The sequence below is a fragment of the Notamacropus eugenii genome, chromosome 4, assembly GCF_028372415.1.
Source record: "Notamacropus eugenii isolate mMacEug1 chromosome 4, mMacEug1.pri_v2, whole genome shotgun sequence".
Taxonomy (NCBI): domain Eukaryota; kingdom Metazoa; phylum Chordata; class Mammalia; order Diprotodontia; family Macropodidae; genus Notamacropus; species Notamacropus eugenii.
Window position 1 is genome coordinate 409,090,894 of NC_092875.1, and position 25,066 is coordinate 409,115,959.

General features: G+C 35.8%; 1 protein-coding gene across 1 annotated transcript in view; it reads right to left on the reverse strand.

Annotated features, from left to right (window-relative positions):
- Positions 1–25,066, reverse strand: part of NDUFS4 (NADH:ubiquinone oxidoreductase subunit S4) — a 131,942-nt gene that overhangs the window by 36,690 nt on the left and 70,186 nt on the right. The window contains exon 4 of the mRNA XM_072606646.1: positions 19,367–19,450. Within this exon, the coding sequence (XP_072462747.1) occupies positions 19,367–19,450 (84 nt within the window). The remainder of the gene's footprint in view (positions 1–19,366; positions 19,451–25,066) is intronic.

Genomic DNA, 25,066 nt, shown 5'->3' on the forward strand with positions numbered 1-25,066 from the left:
ACACTAATCTATTCACATTTCTTTATTTATATAGACTGGTTTTCTACATTTTCTTGTTACTTAATTTCTCAGTTAGATATCAAACATAAGACATCCAACAAATCTCCACGAAAATGAAAGGGTCTTACTGATGTTCTGAGACATTTCCTTTAATTCTCCCCACACTGTCAGTTCTACTGATCAAAAAAAAAAATATCCTGTAGAAGCTTTTACAAATAGTTGCTAAACTGATACATACATAATACCCTACCAACTTAACAAGCAGGAATATTAACTTTTAGCATATCTTGCTGGAAGAAGGCTCTCCATGAACTGGCATCAGGAAAAAAATGAAAACAAGGTTCTTCAGCTTGGAGATAGTAAAAACATTAACTAAACTTTAAGTAGGAAAAAACACGATAGCAACAAATCCTATAATCAATGTCTGACTATGGAAAACAAGTCATTTCTTTTATAGGAAGATCTGAAACCATTAAAAAAATGAAACTAATTAAAACTCAATACAGTATTTTTATCTGCCTATGTTGACATTTTCTAGGACAAGGATGATTCAAACCTAATCTGTACTCCAAAGTTAAGGTGGTAAAATTTTATAATTTATTGTGTGCTAAATATTAAGGTTGAACTTTCTGGACTACTCCTCCCTCCCCAACCCTCTTACATCTCTGGTCAATTACAAAATATTAATGTGGTGAATATCCAGAGATACGGTAATCTGCATTAAATATATTTAACAAGTCTAGGCAAAACTGACTTGACACAGAATAACTAGATAAACATAGTTAATAAAATATTTCTGTCCCTATTTAGTAATGGTAAAAGATTTTAATCTGAAAAGTAATTAGCACTGCTTCCAAATCATTCCCAGAAATGAAGCATGTTTTAATTCACATTTCACTTAATAAAGTAAGCTTTGAACAATTTAAGATGACCAGTGTGGGGATGGGGTAAATATGAAATGCTTATAGTATAATTATAAAATTAAAAATGCTTTCATTTGCAAATAATAAGCCTATGTCCAAAACTATGTTCTTTAACTCTTGTAAGTAATGTATGTATTTTTTCATAAAAAAACACCTCAATAAATGTTTGGGCTCAATGGGTAAATACTGACAAAACTTTCTTTGGTTTTAAATAAAAGTAGTTGTTTATGGTCAATATATGTTTAGTAATGCTAAAAATAAAAGAAATAATACTATTATTCAAAGCTACAATATACATAGGGGAAAGATTGACAGGTACTTCTGACTATACTAGTCTAATACACCCACAAGATTTAAAAAGCAATACACTTTAAAGTTTTTTATTTTAGTTGGCAATAAATGTTATGCTTAACACAATACTTTTCCACCTGTACCAATAATGAGGTGTGGTTTCTCTGTCACAGCTTGTCTGTTTACAGAAACTATCAAAATGATACACATATATTTACACAAATATGCGGTCCAAGTATGTGCCTACATTATAAAAAAGAAAAGCAAACAATAGTTGCATGATATCTGAATTGTCCCATATTGCAATGACAGAAAAACTAAGGGTAAGACACAGAATTCTAGTAAAACTGTTACTTCCATCAACCCATGAGTGAACTGTAGGAATAACAGTAAAGCAAGATTTTTAAAATATGAGGACCAATTCCCAAGAAAATGAATTTGAGATAAGATTGGATGCTCAATCTAGTTTTTGAAAGAGAATTTCTCTATATTCTAGGTACTGAAATTTACAAAATAAATATATTTAACATTAAGTTGGTTTTTTCCTTGATTTTTTCAGAATGGCAGTTTAACATGAATTATGACAAAAACCTCCTGAAATTAATAAAAGTATTTATCGTTTCAATTAGACAGTAAATAAACCACATGGTATTGTTAATCTCTTTATATTTTTGACTTTTAACTACTAAAGGTTCCATGCCTTTGGGGAATATAGCAATTATTTATTGATATCTTCCCCAATTTAAAGTTGGCACTTGAACAGACGATTCTCAGGACAATGAGTTTCTGGATTTTGAAGCCCAAGTTGTCCTGACATAGAATCACTGTTTTTGCTTGCAGTAGACATGTAAGGTACTGTAGCATAGCTGAGCTGTTGCCAAAGATAGAGAATAAAAAAGCTTGGCATCTATCACATACTTGACACCTAAAGGGCACAGAAGCTCTAAAATTCCTATTCCCTGTAGGCGCACTCTAAGTCTAGACAAACTGATTTCTCACACTTTTAAAATGCATTACAACACTCTATTGTGATCATTTCATCCACACAGCTTCAGCTAGTGACAGAAGAACCTGTCCTTTAAGCGACATTTCAATGGGCTAAAGCTCCCGCTCCAAGATGCCATTAAAACAATATAATACTTGAAAAGAACTATGCTGCACTAAGTTGAACTCTGTACTCTGTCCTCAATGCTTTGCTTTGAGTCCAAGTTCTCAATGAGCTACCTGTGAATCAATTTTCAAGAACAAAATATCTGAAAGCCATTTTAGGTTAGACGTATGACCTAGATTTTTTTTTTTTTGGATAAGCTGCTTGATTTTTGTTATTGCATTAAAAATCAATTTAAAAGTTGAAGAATCAAATGCTAATAGTAATTTACTGAGTTTTGGAAAAATCTAGTAGAGCAGAAATACCTTGAATTCAACAAGGATTTAAAACTTTGCCAATCTGAATGAGCTGGACACTTAGCTATAGATTACATAAATTAATACATTTTCTAACAACTAATGGGTATGGGTAAGGTAAACTGGGATTTCAAACTTCACCTGAAAAAGTTCGAACTGATTTCCTCTGTAAACTAAATAGTCAATTTTTTACTTGACGTAGTAGAACATGGCAATCTATGCAATTACAACAAATAATGGCATCCTAAAAACCAACACTTTTCTAAATATTTAAAATGTGAATGATGTGACTCACTTATATTACTGCAGAGGATGGAAACATTTGAATAAGATAAAGTTCCAAAAATGTAATATATTCTACTCCCCCAGACGTAGGCCATAGAGGAAAACTCAATCACAACTCATGAACTCAAGGTCACCAGAATCTGGATTTGGCTTTGAGAGGACGCACATCATTCTTCTGCAACAGAGCTCACACTTACAGCATCATCTCCACCTTATATTTAAAAATTCTCAAAGAGGTGGCAGCTGGTGGGCCTTCCATTTTTCCCCCTAAGCAACAAATAATTCATGAAATAGAAAAACTAAGAGAATATAATAAGAAATGATGTGCTAATGCAAGTAAATCACATTTTTCTTCCAAATACCGAGGGGCCAAAGTCTTTTTTACTCTCATTAAATATTAGTTTTTCATATAAAAACTATATGATTCGGTTATCAACTATTCAGACCATTTATCTTGTGCGAATTCAACTTTTTTTAAACAAAGGAAACAGTGAACAAGCAATGGGAAGTTGGTGTCAAAATGCAGAAAAACCTCCCAGCAAGCTTCTTGCAACCACCCAGGATTTAGAGTCTTGCTGGCTGCTCTCTTTTCAATACCAGAATTTCACACATTTCAATGACCATTATGACTTCAAAGAATCAAATTTTCATCATTGTCCGTCATCTGCCGGTTGATTTGTATAAAGGGGTTCTTCTGCATGCACTCCAAACAAAAGGCTCCCAACTTTCGTGGCGATATATCAAGTTTAAAAGTTCTGTTTGTGACAGTTGTGTCTGTGGTAAATTAGGGTAACACTGAAGGAGTGCAGCTGCTCTGCAGGAACCTCCTTTTTGGCATCATTTCACTTAAATAAAAACTGAATAATTAGCTTCTGCCTTTATTAAACCACAAAAATGCCACTGGCCTTAGTAATTACTTCCGGTTGCCCCACCCACTTAACCTTAACAGTTTACATTTGTCATAAAGGAGAAATAAATAGAAGTTTTTGCACTTTAAATGAATTTAACACAGACCTCTCAGTGTACTCTCTCCAAAGCCATAATTTTTACCAGGCCTTGGTAATAAGTTGAAATTGCATGAGAATTTTTTTGGGGAAAAGTATAGTTATCATGGAACATTATAAAATTAACCATAACTATAACATATAAGAATTTGGTTAGTTAAGATGAAACTGTAAAGTTACAAAATAATATCTTTGGATTTATATTCAATTAGAGTTAATAAACTTGCTTTTTTTTCCTATTAAGACTCATGACATAATAGATAACATTTATATAGTCCTTTAAGGTTTGCAAATAACTTTACACATCATGTCATTTGAGTAAAACAACAGTCCTGTGAGATAGGCAGTATTATTATTCCCATTTTATAGATGCAGAAAGTGAGGCTTAGTGATGTTAAGTGACCTGCCAAGGGTTACACACCTACTAAATGTCTAAGACAGGATTCAAATACAGGTCTTCTGGACTCCAAGTCCAACATTCTACCTAGTGTGCCACAAGGCTTTATCATCATCATCACCATCACTGTTATCACCATGATATTGAAAGACAAGTTCTAAGGAAATGCAAGGTGAACATAATTTTCACATTCAATATGGACATCTAGGAATTCACTACGTTATAAGGATGAACGATTATTCATGTCTCAAATTTTACAGTTTGTAAGGAGGCAGGGGCTGCAGTGGATCAAGCAATGGGCCCTGGAGTCAGGAAGATTCATCTTGCTGAGTTCCAATTTGGTCTCAGGTACTTACTAGCTGTGTGACCCTAGACAAGTCACTTCATCCTGTTTGCCTCAGTTCCCTCCTCTGTAAAAAGAGCTGGAGAAGGAAATGGCAAACCACTCTGGTATCTCTGGCAGGAAAACCCCAAATGGAGTCACAAAGAGTCAGATGACCAAAAGACAACTGAACAACAAGGAGGCAGATAGTATTAATATATTTCTTTCTGTTGAAGAGCTCAAAGCATTTTACACTTATTACTGCCTACAGTATTCCAGAGGCAAACAAATATAAAATAAGTCTGAGATGGGTCAAGACAACCAATTATTTAAGCGACACCCTGTATATAGGGGGTAGACCAACTAATGTGACTGGATCCTTGGGTCATAGATTCAGACCCAGAAAGGTCGTTGAAGGTAAAGGTCATTTCCCCAAGGCTCACAGAGATTAAGTAACTTGCCCAACATCATACAAGTACAGGCAAAGTTGTAATTTAAACACAGGTCATCTGCTTCCAAAATTCAAAAATATCTATGTGACAAGTATGGATAGTAATCACCCCAGGCAAGTTTTCCTTAATGCTATGAGATAAATGGGATAAATGGGATAATGGGATAAAAAATGCAAATAAGCAATCTTGAGGTTAAGTTGAAAATGAAAAACTAAGTTCTACTATATCAAAATTAATCTGAATACCAAAACTTCCTCTCCTTTGTTATGAAATCCTTCAATTTAGAAAAAATGTTATTGATAAAGGGCTCTAAAAATAAGAGAAATTATTCCTGATAGCTACTGGTTAATCACACAGTGGATCTTCAATATTCTTATGTTTAGGGAGTGGAAGAGAAAATTTTAGGAAAAATTTCCCTGTTTTATAAAATGTTAAAATATTTTGGTCAAACTCCTTTCAGTTCCTTGAAGACAGGGATGTTATATGGTAGGCATTCAGCAAATTCTCATTAAATGAACCTCTATTCACTAATCCAAGGCATCTGGGTGGTATACTTAAGAACCTCTGTTGTAATCTTCGTCTCACAGAAGGGAAAGTGAAGCATACTTTCCTTTCTAAACAGAGAGGCAAGGAATTGGGCAGAATGGGGCATATACCATCAGCTGTTCACTGTAGAGGCTGTCTACTTAAATGTTTGTTAAAAGGGAGGGTTCAATTCCAAAGTAAGGTAGATATATATGTATTTGTGTGTATATGTGTGTGTGTGGGTGGGTGAGAGAGAGAGAGAATCCATAAAAGACTTAAATAAAAAGTAGTAATAATTTTTAATTAATAAAAAAAGAACCTGTAACATTCATAGATTTAAAGGAAAGAAGATAAACAATGATGGAAATTATGCTATTTCTGAAATCCCTATCTATTGTGATCAATTCTTTTCACTGCTAAATATTAGCGCTTTGACCATGCACAAAACGCATTTTGATGGCAAGTCATGATCTGGAGACCTCACACATCACATAGGAGAACCAAGGAGAGTCCCAAACACTGTTACTCACTTGATCCTTCTATTTCCAACAACTATTATCCTATGTCTTCTTTATTTGGTAGCTAAGCTCCTTGAAAAGGTCATCTACAATAAGTGCCTCCACCTTCTGTCCTTTCATTCTCTTCTTATCCCTCACAGTCTTGTTTCTGACTTTATCATTCCACCAAAACTGCTCTCTCAAAAGTTACCAATGCTTTCTCAATTGTCAAGTCCAATGGCCTTTTTGCAGTCCTCATTCTCCTTGACCACAATGGAACCTTTGACACTGCTGATCACTCTCTCCTTGATACCCTCCTCTCTCTGGATTTTGGTACTGATTTGACTTCATTGTCTATTATGCCTTTCAGCAAGATGTGGTTTCCCTGTTTTTTTTCTCTTTTAATTAAGTCTGTTTTCCTTTGGCTTTGGCTGAGATCGTGATTGCTATCCCTGCCTTTTTTACTTTGGCTGAAGCATATTAGATTCTGCTCCAGCCCCTTATTTTAACTGTGTGTGTATCTGTTTCAAGTTTGTTTCTTGTAAATAATGTGTTGTTGGATTCTGTTTTCTAATCCATTCTGCTATTCACTTCCATTTTATGGATGAATTCCTTCCATTCACATTCATAGTTATGATTACTAACTACATTTCCTTCCATCCTATTTTCTTCTATTTATCCTTCTCTTTATCCTCTCCCTCCTCTAATGTCTCTTTTGCTTCTGACCAATGCCTTCTTTTTTCTGATTTATATTTTATCCCTTGCCCCATCCCATCCTCCTTTCACTTCCTCCTTCTTCTATTTCCCTATTGGGTAAGACAGATTTCTATAATCAAATGAATGTGTGTTTTCCCTCTTTGAACCAATTTAGATGAAAGTGTGGTGCAAGTGTTGCTCCCCTTCTCCATTATAAAAATTCTTTCTGTATGTCTTTTTTATGGGAGATAATTTTGCCTATTTTTTCTCTCCCTTCTCTTCCTCCCAGGGCATCCCTCTTTCTTGATCATTTTTTTTATATTACCTTAACATAATCAACTCATTTCTACTCCCTCTATGAAGAATCTTTTTTAATTGCTCTAATAAAGATAAAATTCTTGTAAGTTACATTTATCATCTTCTCATACAGGAATGTAAAGAGTTTAACCCTATTAAGTCCCTCATATCTCTTTCACGTTAAACTTTTTATGCTTCTTTTTAGTCTTGTATTTGAAAATCAAAATTTTCAATTCAGCTCTGGTCTTATCAGGAATGCTTGAAAGTTCTTCACCCCTTCCCTCCCCCACCCCTTTCTCTTGAAGAATTGTACTGTTTTTCTGAGTAAGTTATTCTTGGTTGTAATTCCAGCTCATTTGCCTTCTGGAATGTCACATTCTAGGTCCTTGGATCTTTTAATGTGGAAGCTGCTAAGTCTTGTGTGATCCTGACTGTGGCTCCATAGTATTTCAATAGTTTCTTTCCGGCTGCTTGAAATATTTTCTCTTTGACTTGGGAGCTCTGGAATTTGGAGATAATATTCCTAGGAGTTTTCATTTTGGGATCATTTTCAGATGATGATCAATGGATTGCTTCACTTTCTATTTTACCTCTGGTTCTAGGATACTGAGGCAGTTTTCCTTGATAATTTCATGAATATAATGTCTAGGCTCTTTTTTTGATCATGGCTTTCAAGCAGTCCAAGAATTCTTAAATTATCACTCCTTGATCTATTTTTCCAATGAGATATTTCCCATTTTCTTCCATTTTTTCATTCTTTCTACTATAATTGTTTCTTGATGTTTCATGGAGTCATTAGCTGCCACTTGTCCAAGGCTAATTTTTAAGGAATTATTTTCTTCAGTGAGATTTTGTACCTCTTTTTCCATTTAGCTAATTCTGCATTTTGAAAAATTACTTGCTTCAGTATTTTTGTGCCTCTTTTATCAAGGTATTGTCTTTTCATATTTTCTTCCCTCACTTTCATTTCTTTACCCATTTTTTCCTCCATCACAAAATTATTTAATTTTGAAAATAATTTTTTAGCTTTTGTAAAAATTCTTGTTGGGCTCATGGCCAATTCAAACTTTTTTCTTTCAGGCTTTTCCTGTAGCTGTTTCTATGTTGCTATCTTTTAAGTTTGTGTCCTGCTCTTCCCTAACAACACAGTAGCATTTATGGTCAGGTTCTTTTTTGTTTGCCCATTTTCCCAGCCTATTTCTTGACTCTGAACTTTATGTTAGAGTTGGGCTCTGTTCCTGCTGCAAGGAAGCAGTGGGGAAAGAAAGGAGTGCCATCTCAAACTTCAGACTGCTATTTTCAGAATTAGTTCTGGGAGTTTAGATTTTCTGGGGGGCTTCCAAAATGGTATGATCTGGTGAAAGGTATAGTCACTGCTCTCCTGGTATGTGCTCTGGTGCTTACCCAGGAAGGTCCCTGATCCCTTGGGGTTATAACCAATACTGTTCCTTAGGATCCCTGCTGCCTCATGACTTAAAGTCCTCCTTTCTGCCCTTGAACTATGGCTCTGAAGTAGGCAGAGGCAAAAGAATTGCCAAATATCATCTGGTCTTGCATCTAGTGCTAACACAGGGGATCCCTCTAATTGCTTTCTGACCAGTGACAAGGTCTGGCTTGAGAGTACCTAAACTTGCTGATGGTTCTGTCCTCATCACCTAGTCCCACCACTGGCATTGTATTCATGTGGGTAACTGGCCAGTCTCTACTCCTATGCCACAAATCTCTACTTCTGATTTCTTGAGTTGTTTTAAGTTGGAAAAATGTTTCACCCTGACCTTTTTGTTGGTTCTGCCTCTTCAGAATTCAATTTGAGGTGTTACTTTAAAGTTAAACAGGGGAGTTTTTGGAAGAGCTTGACTGAGTGCTTCTTCTATTCTGCCATCTTGGCTTCACCCCTCTCAGTTTTTGAGACACCACTCTTTCTTCCTGCCTATTAGAACACTCCTCTGTCTCTTTTTCTGTATTCTTGTCCAGATTACACCCTTCAACTGTAGGTGTCTCTCAGAGTTCTGCCCTGGGCCCTCTTCTCTTCTTCCTCTATACTATTTCACTTTGTGATCTCATCATCTCCCATATATATAATTACCCTGTACATGCTGAAGATTCTCAAATCTATCTTTCCTGCTCCAATCTTTCACTAATCTTCAATCTCACATGTCCAACTGGTTTTCAGACATTTCAAACTGGGTCTCCAGTAGACATCTCAAACTTAATAGGTCCAAAACGAAACTCATCTTTCCCCTAAACCCTCCCCTCCTCCAACCTCCCCTATTGTTCTCTTAGTTGCCAAATCCAATGGCCTCTTTTCAATCCTCATTTTCCTTGATTTCTCCGTGACTGTTATACTATTGGCCAATCTCTTTTCCTTAATACTTTCTTCTTTCTAGGTTCTCAAGACACCATTCTCTCCAGATTTTCCACCTATCTATATGACTATTAATGTAGAGGGGCAATGCAATGCTCCCAGTTCCTCAGGCTTACAACCTAGGAGTCATCCTAGATTCCTCACTCTCTCTCACTTCCCAATATCCAAGCTAGCACCAAGGCCTATCAATTTCACCTTTACAACATCTCTCAAATATATCTCCCACTCTCCCCTGACATGGTCATACTCTAGCGCAGGGTCTCATCACCTCATGCCTTGATTACTGTAATAGCCTTCTGGTGAGTTTGTTTGCTACAAGTCTCTCCCCATGCTAATCCATCCTCTATTCAGTCACTTAAGTGATTTTCCTAAAATGCAGATTTGATCGTGTCAAGTCCTCTACTCTATAATCTCTAGGGGCTTTTTATTGCCTCCAAAATACAAAATGTTCTGTTTTGCATTTGAAGCCCTTTATAACCCAGCCCCCTTTTTAGCTTTCCAGTCTTCTTACACCTTCCTCTCTGAAATGTACTATTCAATTCAGTGACATTGGCTTCCCAGCTATTCCAGTGGCCTCCAGGCTGTTCCACAAATAAGAAACTCTATCTCTTGGCTTGAGGGCACTATCTCTGGCTGTCCCCCATGTCTGGAGCATTCTCCCTCTCCCATTCTGACTATTAACCTCCTTGGCTTCAAATTTCAACTACAACCCCACCTTCTACAAAAAACCTTCTCCAATCCCCTTTAATTCCAGTGTGCTCCCCCTATAATTATTTCCTATTTATCCTGTACATAGCTTGCTTTGTATATTTCTTTGTATGTTATCGCATCCATTAGATCGTAAGCTCCTTGGGGGAAAGGACTTTTTTGCTTCCTTCTTCAGCACTTAGCACAGTGCCTGGTCAAAGTACATACTTAAAATGTTTATTGGTTGATTCTTACAATATAATACACATTAAACAAAAATGATGCCATTCACTCTTGTATTTTTATTTCTTACATTATCTTATCCCAACTGAAAGCAAGAAGCACACCTTCTGGCAACAAAGCTTAAAATGCACTTTCAATACAGAAATTCAAATCCCACTAGCATATTCACAGCTTTCTAAACTTTTTAAGATGAACTACTAGTCCACTGGCTCATAGCTGGTGTTAGTTTGAAGCATGATTTTCAGGTTAGAACCTTTCCAGCAATGTTATACTGGTGGAATGAATTTAGAATGTTTAATCCAAGTATAAAACCACAAACATTTCTTTTAGTGAACTCATCTTTTTTTTTGACTAACTTTCTTTTCACTTTATATATACATGATTGATGGTGCCAGTTGAGGGATCATAAAACTAACTTTCATACCAGACACCATTCCAATGAATGATTTATGTAGTAAGAATCACCTCTTATTCACAAAGAGACGTGGCACCAATATAAAATGTTTCAGGTAGATGCCTACTTTCTTCCCAAAGTTCTTGCCTTTTTCAGTATTCCTTCAGTTGTTCTGAATGCACTGGAAAAGGATTTTCAGGTGCCAATATTTTCTTGAACATTTTATTGATTTTGATCATCAACAACCAGAGAGGGATGCTAATATCCTTTCAGCTAAAGATGATGTATCCCAACTTTGGTAACATTAATAGCAATAATGTTGAGTGAGGTAGGATGGTGCTGGGAATGCAGGTACATGCATAATGAATTGGAGGCAGTCACTAAAACAATCTGAACTTAAAACTTTCTATATTAGTATAAGGCATAATTCAGAATGCAAATCTACTATTAAAATGTCATAAGGCATTCTAGAGTCCAGTAGAAATTGTAGGTTATGCATTGCTTTGAATTATCTGTACCATAGGTTTCCTTATAAGGAAGTGACTGTATGTCATGAGAAATGACAAATGTCTTGTAGCATGTAAGAGGTACTCAATAAATGTGTGTTGAACAGAACTGTTGTTAGTACTGTTACTATTCTGTGGACTGAACCTAGGTCTCTTGATGTTATGTCTAGCACACAAGCTCCTACAACATGATTTGACCTCAATGTGTCTCAATCTAGCTGTGCTATTGTAATATTCTTCTCTACTGTGATGAAAGGCAGGAAAAATTATAATGGGGGAACAGGGAATTAGAAATATTCATTTAAGTAATTTTATTTACTTAACAGTACTGAATTAAGTAATCTTAGGGTCACTATGGAAGCCTTAAAAGAACTTTGCCAGCAATGCCTCCTGACAGCATGGAAATGACTTTAGGTTCTTAAAGAGCACATCAGCATATCTCTAAGTCCAGTACCAAAGTTGGACCCATTGAGAGACTTATATTTGTATCTAAAGACCAGGTTGGCTATGTCCTAACAGACTCATCACCAGAATGTTTGCAACAAGGTGGTCTAACTTTTTTGAGCACAGCAACTACTAAAGACTGATTTAAAAAACACATTTTACACTTTCATACTATAGTATGCTACAGTTTATGTCCATCATATATCTCTCCATTGCCTATTGGATGACCTAAATTTTTGATTCCTCAGAGACTGTAGTATTTCACAATTTGCAGTCATATAGCATCACTGTGAAAAATACTTATATTTGAAAGGTTGGTTTGTGTTTCAGAGAGAAAACTAAAATGACTGTATATTTCCTCAAACGCAAAGTCATTTTCTTTTCCTCCTAGTTATCACTGTCTTTCTGTAGGGTCTCACACATACTTACTGATGAACCATTTCTATGAATCATCTATTTATATATCAGAGCCTAGACAAGAAGGAATTCCTTATCCACCCAGTTTTTGTGATATAATTGGGCCAAACTGTTTTGAATAATTATGGATCTTATCTGGGAAGTATGAAAATGTTCCAGAGTTCAATGGAATGAGCAAAAAAAATCTACAAATACGTCTTCAACATTTATAAGGAGTCCTCTAATTTTGGGATTTTGTGGTAAATGACTTTCATGACAGTAACAAACACCTTTTGTGAGTGTACATATTGTTTTATGGCCTTGCCTGATGTTAATAACAAGATGATCAAATTTACGTTATTTCATGTATTAAGGAATTTTATAAAGTATTAATGGGCATTGAAGGCAAGCATTTAAGGTAACATAATTTAGTTCTAACAAATCAAATTTTTAAAAATAACCAACAAATAAGCATGGGGGAAGTTGGGAAAAAGGGATCTTGCATTCTCTGTACCTTTCAATTATTCTATGTGACTGTAAAGATGTGGCCTCTAATAGAATCCCATTTGTGAAGAACCTTCTGGTTTCCTTCCCTTATTTCATCAATGAGAACCTCAATATGTTTGTAAATTTTCTCAACTTTGTAGAGATGAGAATATAGGCTCATTAGATGGTGGTAAGTTCTATAATTTCTTTTTCTAATTATCTGCTATCTTCTCCTCTTTCAGGTATCTTAAGATTTGATCCTTTAATGCCCTAAAAATTTATCATTTCCTGAAGAAAATTCCTCGGTTTTCATCCAACTGTACTTTACATCTCAATTTTTGTTAATTCTATCTTAATTCTGTATACCACACTTCAAGGATTATGTTAAAATCTATATGTAGTGGCTCCTTTATCCCTGATGAAGAAAATTTGTTATTTGAAGAACACTAAAAAGAACTTTTCCACTAATGTCTTTTTATTGTCCTTCCAGTTTCATTTTAAACAATTCTTGGGATGTGATGACTTAACTGCATCTCACGGCAACTGGTCTCATTCCTCCTTCACTTCTCAGTGTTTTAAAAGCAATACTGTTCATAAAATTTTGCAAGTGAACTTTTATTTTAAATCAGTGTTGCCCTTGGCTGCCATATTTCTCTGCTTCGTAAGAATATGGAGTTACTGGCTGAGGCAATTTCTTGGCTGTTCTGGCCTCCTCACTGTGGCAACTGCTATACATGGATTAAACCTCCATAGTCTAAACACTTCATTTGTGGCACCAACAGTTCACTTAAATAAGTCAAACAAGAATTGTTTAACTATTTGCCACATCACATTCTTATTCTTTCTTCTAATTTACTATGGAATTCCATTTTTGCTTCCACAAGTTGGCTATTGGATTCTATACATATTATTGTGTATCACTGAAACTGACAATCAAAATGGTAATCAGTTATTATTTGTCCTTTAAGATACAGTTAATCCTGTTTTTTGGTGATATTATTTGGAAATTACACATGTTGAATTCATTCTTATTCTCTTCCTGAAAAAGTATTAATGATACATAATGGGGCATGGGAAGTCTATGGCAATAAGCTCCAGGTTCTTTTATTCTATGAATCTGAGTCTTATTTTCTAAAATATTTTCCCCTCATCTCTTTAGTGTCCACCTTTGTATGATGACACCCCAAATATTAAGGTATATATTGATCTAATTTAAAATGTTTTATTAAGTTATTCAGAGAATTTCTCTTTTCTTAACCTTTGCAAAAGACACTAGTGCACAAATCATAATGCTAGTCTTTCTGCTTGGGCTCATCATAAGTACCATTATACAAGATGACCAATAATCCCACAAAATATTGCCTAATTGATTTTGGACAGCTCTTTAATTTACCTCATCAGGGAGAAATTGTGATCCTATAGTTCTATTTAATAATTACAATTTACTTATACCTTCTGGTTTTGTTTAAGAGAGAATGTCGATATTGACAGGATTCAATTCCTCCAGGAGTATGAGATTACCGTACAAGGATATTTAGAGTAGCAACTGTTAAATTAATGGGTATAGAATGTATAAAAAATTCAGCAGACTTTTTTTCAACATCCTCCTATCATCAATGCAGTAGAAAAAAGCTATATAAGACTAAGGGTTTTTTTAAACTGTAGTTTTCTTTGTTCTATGAATTACCATAAGCCAAACAACATTATCACCAAGTGGGCAGCCAACAGATAATGTATCTCTCCACACTTAGTTAGGCAAGGCCCATAAAAGTGGACACAGTCAAATATGGTGACTATATTTGAAACCTTTCATGTAAGACTGAACCTGCCCAAGTTTACGTGCATTAGTAGAGCTTCTGATAACCTGGGAACATTCCCAGATGTTTACAAAAAACAGTTGAATTTACTCAAATAATTTTGATATTATTAAGCATTTATGTAGCACATTACATTTTTGAGAGGCAGCATGGTATAATGTAAAGAGAGAAACATTCAGAGTCAGGAAGACTTGGGAACAAGTACCATCCCTGACACATTCTGGTTGTGTGTCTCTGGACAAGTCAATTACTTCTCAGTGTCACAGAAACTTTCTAAAACAACTACTGTAGAGCAAGTGCTGACCTGCATCAGTAAAGGGACTCCTCATCATAGAGTTCCTTGTACTAAAGAAATCAAAGGTCCAGTGCCTGTTGCCACTTCATTCGTAACAGGTCCTATAGTACTATGCTGTTATTTCTTAGTTAAATTCTATTCACTGTAGCCAAAAAACCTGGCAGTATAATGCAGTAGAAAGGATATGAGATTTGTAGTCAAAAGACTGGTTCCAAGAGACTAGCAATAAAAAAAACTTCTCACCTTCTAGAGGAAATAATGGACTCAAGAAGCAGAATGAGACACTTTTTTTTTTTTATATCACCACTGTGGGAATTTATTTTGCCTGACTGTGCATATTTGTTACAATAGCTTTGTTTGGGAGAAGAAAATAAGTGCTTGTTAACTGAAAAAAAATTTTAGAAAATGACTCTTGGGCCTTCACTTTGTCTTGTAATAGCTACGTGCTAATGAATAGATCATCACTTAATCTTAGTCTGGAGTTTCATCACCTATAAAACATGGGAAATTATACTCTACCTATACCTCTCAAGGTTAAACTTGTAAATTAAAAGCTCTAGAAAACATGAGCTACAATTGAATAATCTGACATTAGCATGTTACAAAAATCAGCGTCAATATTTCTGAGAATAAAATTTGTGGCACTGAGGGTGGTGAAATAATTTCTTTAATTTTTTTGGAGGTTCCAATTATATGTAAAAATAATTTTTACCATTTTTTAAAATGTTGTGTTCCAAAGTCCCTCCCTCTGTTACTTCACCTTCACTGAAAAAGCAAAAAATTTAATAAAGGTTACACATGTACAGTCATATACAACATATTACCATATTAGTCATATTGAGAAAGAAAACACAGACAAAAAAACTATACAAGAAAAATAAAGTAAAAAATGTAAGCTTCAATCTGCATTGCAAATCCACCAGTTCTTTCTAGAGTAGATAGCATTCTTCATCTTATGTCCTTCAGAATTGTCTAAGATCATTGTATTGCTGAGGATATCTAAGTCATTCACAGTTGTTTGTATTAATGTTAACCATTAACGATATTAATGTTACTATGTCCAGTGTTCTCCCAGTTTTGCTCACTTCATTTTGCATCAGTTCATGTAAGCCTTTCCAGGTTTTTCTGAAATCATCCTGCTTGTCACTTCCTATGGCACAAGTGTATTCCATAACAATCACATACCACAACTTGTTCAGCCTTTTCCCAAAGGTTGGAGATCTGCTCAATTTCCAAATCTTTGCCACCACAAAAATGGCACTATAAATATTTTTGTACATACAGGTCATTTTCTTTTGATCTCTTTGGGATACAGAGTTAGTTGTGGTATTGCTGAGTCAAAAGGTATATGCAGTTTTATACTCCTTTGGGCATTGTTCCAAATTGCTCTCCAGAATGTTTGTTGGATAAGTTCACAACAATGGTAAGTTTCTTAATTTTCCGATATTCCCTAAAACATTTGTTATTTTCCTTTTCTGTCATATTAGCTGATCTGATGGATGTGAACTAGCACCTCGGAGTTGTTTCAATTTGCATTTTTCTCATCAATAGTAATTTAGAGCATTTTCCACCTCATTATAGACAGCTTTGATTTATCTGAAAACTGCCTGTTTATATCTCTGACCATTTATTAATTAAGGAATGACTTGCATTCTTACAAATTTGACTCAGTTCTCTACATATTTGAGAAATGAGGTCTTTATCAGAGGAACTTATAGAAACAATTCTTGTTTTCTGCTTTCCTTCTGATCTTGGCTGCATTGGTCTTCTTTGCATAAAACCTTTTTAATTTAATATAATCAAAAGTATCCATTTTATATACTGCAATGCTCTTTCTTTTTTTGGTTATAAATTTTCCCTTATCCATAGGTAAGGTAACTATTTCATGCTCCGCTAATTTGCCTATGTTATCACCCTTTACGTCTAAATCATGTAATCCACTCTATCTGGTTCTGTTCTAAGGATGAGTTTCTCCCACTCACATTCACAGTTATGATTATTCATTGTATATTTCCCTCTATCCTACATTTTTCCTGTTGTTTCTTGTTGTTGTTCTCTCTCTCTCTTTCTCTCTCATACACATACATACATACACACACACACACACACACACACACACACACACAGCCTTCCTCAAAAGTATTTCACTTCTGACCACTGCCTCCCCCAATCTACTCTCTCTTTTATGAGTCCTTTCTTTCTCTTATTTCCCTCCCCTTTTACTTCTATGCCCTTAAGTATGTATCTTCTAACTGGTATAAGAGTGATAAAATTCTTAAGAGTAACAACAATCATCACCTTCTCATGTAGGAATGTAAACAGTTTGACCTTACTGAATTCCTTATGATTTCTCTTTCCTATTTATCCTTCTCTAGTGTCTTGTATTTGAAACTCAAATTTTCTATTCATCTCTGGTCTTTCCAACAGGAATGCTCAAAAGTTCTCTATTTTATTAAATATCCATTTTTCCCCCTGAACGATTATATTCAGTTTGCTAGGAAGGTGATTCTTGCTTGTAATCCAAGCTCTTTTGCCCTTTGGAATATCCTTTGCCCTCCGATCTTTTAATCTAGAAGCTGCTAAATCTTAGGCACTCTTGACAATGGCTCCACAATATATGAATTGTTTCTTTCCAGCTACTTGCAATATTTTCTTCTTGACCTGGGAGCTCTGTAATTTGGCAATAATATTCTGAGGAGTTTTCACTTTGGAGTCTCTTTCAGGAGGTGAGCAATGGATACTTTAAATTTCTATTTTGCCCTCTGGTTCTATCAGGGCAGTTTTTCTTGATAATTCTTGAAAGATGAAGTCTAGGTCTTTTTTTTTTTTTATTTAAATCATGGCTTTCAGGTCCTTCAGTAATTCTTAAATCATCCAGGTCAGTTGTTTCTCCACTGAGATATTTCACATTTTCTTCTATCTAAAAAATTCTTTTGATTTTAATTTTTATTGTTTCCTGATATCACATGAGATCATTAGCTTCTACTTGTTCAGCTCTCTTTAAGGAGCTCTTTTCTTCCTTGAATTTTTGCACACCTTTTTTCCATTTGACCATTTCTGCTTTTTAAGGAGTTCTTCTCTTCAGTGGATGTTTGGGTCTCTTTTATCATTTAGCCTATTTCAATTTTCAAGGTGTTATTTTCTCCAGTATTTTTTTTTGTGTGTGTGTGCCTCCTCTGCCAAACTTTTGACTCTTTTTTTCATGATTTTCTTGCATTTCTTTTTTCAAATTTTCTTTTACCTTTCTTAGGTGATTTAAAAAAATTTTGAGCTCTTCCAGGAATTCTTTTTGGACATAACACCAACTCATATTTTCCTTTGATTAGCTGTTTTCACACTGTTGTCTTCTTCTAAGTTTGTATTTTGATTTTCCCTGTCACCATATTAACTTTGTACGGTCAGGTTCTTTGCTGTTGTTATTATTGTTTATTTGTGCACTTTGTCAGTCTATTTCTTGACTTTTAACTTTATGTTAAAGTTGGTCTCTGTTCCTGGGGTGAGGGTGGGAGCACTGTCCCAAACTTTAGTTTCTCATGCTGGTGTTTTCAGAGCTAGTTCTGGGGGTTTTCTGTTCTATAAGTTTTCATTTCTTCCAAGGTAGTATGAACTAAGAAGTGTGGTCACTGCTCTCCTGCCCCGTACTCTGGTCTGTGAATGGCCACAAACACTCTGTTCCATCTTGATGCTACTAGTACTCCTCCTCACTCTGGGACTGTGACCTGGAATTAGTATGGTTAATGTAATAGGGTCCTGCTCCCAGTGCCAGCAAAGGATCCCTTGTAATCTCCTTGTGACTCACTGTCCAACCCCCTTATCTATGGGCTGAGAGCTTCAGAAGCTGCTGCTGCTGCCAATTTAGTTGCCCCCAAGGCCTGCTGCTGGCTTGCCAGGAGTAGCCTGTGCTGGTGCAGCCTGGTCTGTAGTATGCGCCATGCTCAACCCAGTAAGACAGACGTTTCTTATAGACCTACTAAGTTATCTTGGGCTAGTAAATTGTTTCACTCAATCCTTTTGCTGGTTCTGCTGCTTCAGAATTCATTTTGAGGCATTTTATACACATTGTTTGGAGGGGAATTTGGGAGAATTCAGGCAAGTCTCTCCCTTTACTCCACCATCTTGGCTCTGCCCCCCCAAAATAATTTCTTTAATAGCAATCAGAATGGTGAAAGGAAATACAAATAAGCTCTCTCAAAGGAAGAAAGGTACATAAACTGAAATCATTCCTGAAATATAAGTAACTCTGGACCTAAAGCAAAATAAAAAGTTCTTGGGTCCAAACAGATACTACTGATTTTAATTAATAAATACTTACTAAGCACCAATTATTAAACAAAAATAAATAAACAAGTGCTGTAGAGGAAATTAGAAGTCTCTGTTATGAACTCTGGCCCTGAACTCATAATGGTGGAATATTATGGGGCTACAAGCACTATACTTTTGTTAATGTACCCTAAGACCCCATGGAGGTACAAGTGGCTCTAAGTTAGTGGTATACTACTATAATTCAGTCTATAATTTTGGCCTAACAATTAACATCAAGAAAACACAGGTGCTCCATTAGCACCACCATGCTATGCACATGTGGAATCATTGGTTTCAGCAAATGGAGAAGTATGAATGCTGTGGATAAGTTCACTTACCTTGGTAGTATACTTTCCAGGGATATACACTGATAATGAGATTGATGCATGCATTGCCAGAGGTAGCTCAGTGTTTGGGAGGCGCTGATGGAAAGTATGGGAGAGAAGAGATATTAGACTGACTACCAAACTGAAGGTCTACAGAGCCGTTGTGGTGACCTCACTGTTGTATGCCTGTAAAAACCCAGACAGTCTACCAGTGCTATGCCAGGAAAATGAATCACTTCCATTTGGATTGTCTTAGGAAGATTCTGAAGATCATCTGGTACAACAAGGTACCAGAAACTGAAGTCCTTACTCAAATTAAACTGCCAAGCATTCAAACTATGTTTTAGAGAGTCCAACTTTGATGGACTGGCCACATTATTTGAATGCAAAATGTATGCTTGCCAAAAAGACTATTTTATGGAGAACTCACAGAGGGCAAGCAATCACATGGTGGCCAGAAGAAGTGATACAAGAATACTCTCAAGGTGTCTCTCAAGAACTCTGGAAGTGATTGTGTGACATGGGACACATTAGTATAGGACCTCTCAGCATAGCATGCCCACATCAGAGAAGGTGCTGTGATCTATGAGCAAAGCAGAACTGAAATAGCTAAAAGGAAATGCAGGATGAGCAAATTTAGAGTAGCCACCCCACATGTTCACATGGACTATTTGTGCCTGATCTGTGGTAGAGCATTCTGAGTTCATGCTGTTCTGATCAGTCACAGTCAGACATACTTAAACTTGACTTTATCATAGTGATGTCATTTTGGTCCTGGTCAAGAGCAAAGGACGACAACTACAACCATACTACTACAAAAAAAAACACTAGTGTGGTCCTAAGGTGCATTGAGAGAAGTATAGAGTTAAGTATCTGTGAGATTATAATAGCACTATAGTCTATATCATGAAATACTGTGTTCAGTTCTGTATACAATATTTTAGGAAGAAAATGGATACACTGGAATATAGCCAAGAAAGTAAACAGACTCGAAACAACTCCATATGAACACCGGTTGGAGGAAATAATGATTTTCTTTTTTAAGCAAAGGTAGCAAAAAAGTTTTATCTTCCATTTAACCACACTTTGCATGGCTTCCCAATGGAATAAATTTCTCACATGCTATTCTTGCTCCCTGGAAGGAACTACCAGGTATCATTTATACTCAACATTAGTGACATTCCAACACTTTACTTTGCTCTTTAAATGCTAGATGGTACAGATATTAGAAGTTGGACTATATGAGAGTCAGTTATGGATATTTAGTTTAGAAAGGAAAATATCTAGAAGAAACATAATTGATTCTTCTATTTGAAGAACTGTCATATGGAAGAAGGATCAGACTTCTCTGCATTTCTCTAAAGGACAGAATTAAAGGTAAGGATAAAAGTTAAAAAGAGGAAGATTTTTGATTAGAAAAGGGAAAGGAAAAACTTCCTAATAATTAAAGTTATCTGCGGGATCTTTAAATCTTTAAGTAGGAGATAGATTATCATTCCTTGTGAAGGCATAACAGGGAGCTCATATAGTGGGTACGGATTGGAATGATGGCCTCTGAGGTCCCTTTAGATTGAATAATCACATAATTCTGCAATCTAACTGGAAATATCAAAGGTTTGAAAAAAGTTAATATGAAAAGTTAATAATTAAAAAAGTTACATAAGCTAAACAACATATTAAATGTTAAAGTCATACATGAATTAAATGAATGGTGAAAAAATAAGTGCTCTCATTTTAGAAATGGAAAGGTCACAGTGGGTTCATAAGACTTTATGGATGAAGAATGATTTGAGCTTAGTCTTGAAGAACCAAGAATTAGTCCTGCAATTTCCTTAGATTTATATTAGAACTACATTCTTGGCATAGTATACTATAAGCCATTTAATTTACTGGAAGTTTCCACAAATTGATACTTCCATATATCTGTGGTGCATTAGTGACTAATGCTTAAAATTAAAACCCTAAAAATCTGCAAAATGTAAAAATAACTTCTGATTTAAAGAAGGATTAACATTTATTATAGTTTTACTTTTAAGAATATTTTATATGTTAATTGATTGAAAATTAACTGTGAATAGAGTATAAGCCCCTTCAATTCAATTAAAGAGAATTTACAAAATGCCTAATTGTAGACAAAGCACTGTGGTAGGTACTGAAGATACAAAGATAAAATAAAAGTCTTCTCCTTCGTGGAGCTCATATTCTAAGTGGGTGGGATAACAAATACATATAAATAAAGTTTCCCGGTAAATTTTAAGAGGAAGTGTCACTTTTACCAGGAAGAATCAGAGAAGGTTTCATGTATGACATAGCACCTGAGTTGAACCTGGAAGCTTAAGGAACGGAATCCATGAACAATGGCATGGACACAGGAAAGGGCAAGATAAGGAGAGGGGAGAGTAAACAGTAACGGGTTTTGAAAGGGAGTTAGGGAGATAAGATTTCAAAGTTACGCTGGAGTCAGAATGTGGCAGGCCTTGTATGTTAGGTCAAGGCATTTGCACTTCAACTGCTACTGAACTACTGTACTTTACTGTACTTTATTCAACTAGTGAAGGTTTCTGAACAAATAAGTGAAGTAATCTGAGCAGGACATCAGATTACTTTAGCTTCATTCTTGTGGCTAAACTGCATAATGAATGAACACAGAAACACAGAAAAATCTCACTTGCTTACCAGCCTAATAACAAGAGTTTCTTATATAGATGATTCTGCTTTCAAAAGTTTTCAGAATGTTTTCTCAGAACAGAATGATTCCATAGAATTGTACCTTCTTTTTAAGGCCCTGGGCGCAGGTTAGGAAAATTGTGAAAACTGCCTAGGTGTTTTGCTTTATTTTTAAACAAAGCCCAGACGGTATTAAAACACATGTGAACAGACCTCAGAAATAGTTCTTCAGAGGAACCTAAGTCAGAAGCTATGCTGAATTGGGCAGCGTGACAAAGTGGAAAGATAGCTGAATTTAGAGTTTCAAGTTCTAGCTTTGTTTCTCAGGTCTGATACTTAACAGACAACTTGCCTTGTGACCACAGGCCTTTAACCTCTCTGAACCAGCTCCCTCACCTATAAATGGAAAAATTATACCTGTCTTATCTACCTCATAGCATTCTTGGAGAGAAGGTATTTAATGTATCTTAAAGTGTTAAATAAATGTGTATTATTATTAATAATACTTTGATCGGTCTGTGATTTCACTGGGGCAGCTCAGTGATGGTGTGGATCAAGCACTGGGCCTGGAGTTAGAAGACCTGAATTTAAATCTAGCCTGTGACACTTACAAGATGTGTGACCCAGCTACCTCAGTTGCAAAATAGGAATAAACAACAAAACATATCTCACAGGATTGTTCTTAGGACCAAATGAGATAAAATTTGTAAAGAATTTAGCACAGTTCCTGGCACACAGTAGGTGCTATGTAAATGCATCTTCCCTTCCCTTCACTGGGGCAGGTGTGTTCTCCATTGAAAAAGATTACAACCCCACCATATTTGCTCCTTCTGTTAGATTCTAATTCATGTTCATACATAAATCCTTCGTAGAGGATCAATACAATGTGATGGAAATATTCCTCTGGTTCTTCAAGGGTAAGAAAAGTTGTAGTAGTAGTAACAGTACTTTTCAGGTTTACAAAGTGCTTTGCACATATGAACAAATTTGATACAACGTATAAGCAATTACAGACATTCTATTGTTAAAGAAACTAAGGCTCAGATAGGCTGTCTTGTCTGTTGGTAAACATCAGAGACAAGATTTGAACTAAGAACTCTGATCCTAAATGCAATGTTCCTTCCACTACAATACACTGCCTCCCTGGGCTGTCCATTACATCCTGTAAAATCCTCATTAGTGCTATTTGACCAAAGGACAAATGTGATAACAGTAGAAAGCCTATTGGTCATATGAGGAATAAAAGGCCAACTCATAAGAAGTCAGGGCTCTTGTGACTTGACAGATATCCAGTTACTGTAACCACAGCAAATACACCCTGCAGACAAGATGTACTTCTACATGGAGAAAAAAGCTATCTACCATGTCTACCTGAATTGGCTCTATGTCCTTGCTAAGCATTCTTTCCATGTTTGGCTAAGTAAAACTTCTCTTGTTAATGGTTAGATGGTCTAAGAATGAGTTATTTTGTTCTAGTCATGAATAACCAAATTGAACTGAATCAAGGCTAGGCTACAACACCCTTTCTGGTTCCAACCATAGCAAGAATGACAAAAAGAATATAATTCAATTTCTCTAATAGTGTTAATCAGTCAATGGTCCCTGGTCAAAGATCAACAATTAAAGTTTGTAAAAGTTTAATATTATAAAGTTTATAATGTAAAAGCTATAACATATTCTTCCTCCTCTTTCTGCTAGTCAGTTAATAAACATTTATCAATTGCCTACTATATGCAAGGTGGGCAGCTAGGTGGTGCAATGGATAGAGCACCAGTGCAGGAGTCAGAAGGACCTGAGTTCAAACCTCAGACACTTGATACTCACTAGCTGTGTGACCTTGGGAAAGTCAGTCAACCCCAACTGCCTCATTTTCGGTCATCTCCAGTCATCCTGATGAATATCTGGTCACTGGATTCAGATGGCTCTGGAGGAGAAGTGAGGCTGGTAACCTAAACAGCCCTCCCTCACTCAAAACAAAGTCAAGTGCAAGTCATGTCATTATTTCTGTGATGGCAGGGTCTTCTTTGGCAATGAAGGATGAACACACACTACATGTAAGACACTATGCTAAAGGCTAAGCACTGGCTTAATGCAAAGGTAAAGTGAAAGGCATAAGACAGCTCCTGCTCCCAATTAGTTCAAAGAACACACAACAACTATGGATAAATTGGAATTAATCAATAGAGAGAAGGCACTGGAATTTAGGGAGATGCTAGGAAAAACTTACCATAAAAAGTGGGATTATAGATGGGACTTGACAGAGGCCAGAGAAACCAGGAGGCTTGGTTGAGAAGGGAAAGCATCTCAGACATAGGGGACAGACAATCAGCAAAAAATGTCCAGAGTGAGGAGATAAAATGTGTCATGAAAGAAACAGTAAGGAAGCTAATGTTACTGGATGGCAGAGTATACAGGAGGAGTGTAAAGTATAGGAGGAGACTGGACAGGTGGTGGAGGGAAACAGGTCATGGAGGATTTTGAACATCAAGCAGAAGATTTTACATTTGATTCTTGTGGTCACAGGGAACTGCTAGAGTTTATTGAGTAAGTTTACTGAATCAAATCCTGTCCTCAATGTTTACCAACTTTGTGACCACAGACAAATCATTTAACCTTTCTGAGCATCAATTTCTTCAAAATGAGAATAAGTATATCTTTAATGTTTACACATTTTATCAAATTTGGTCATGTATGTAGAGCACTTTGTAAACCTGAAAGTACTGTTATTACTACTACTCCTGCTACTACTACTTTTGTTACCCTTGAAACATTAAAAGAAACAAAGGAATATTTCCTTCACATATTACTGATCCTCTATGAATCTTCACTTCAGGAAGATCACTTTAACTTGTGTCAGGCAGACCAAACAGCAGCAGCCTACTACAATAATCCAGACATGCAGAAATGAAGGCTTGCACTAGAGTTATGGCAATATTAGAGGAGAGAAGGGGTCATAGATGAGAGATATTATGAAGGTAGAATTAATAATACTTGACAAAAGATTGGATATGAGGCTGTGAGAGAGTAAGTGGTTGAGGATGAGGC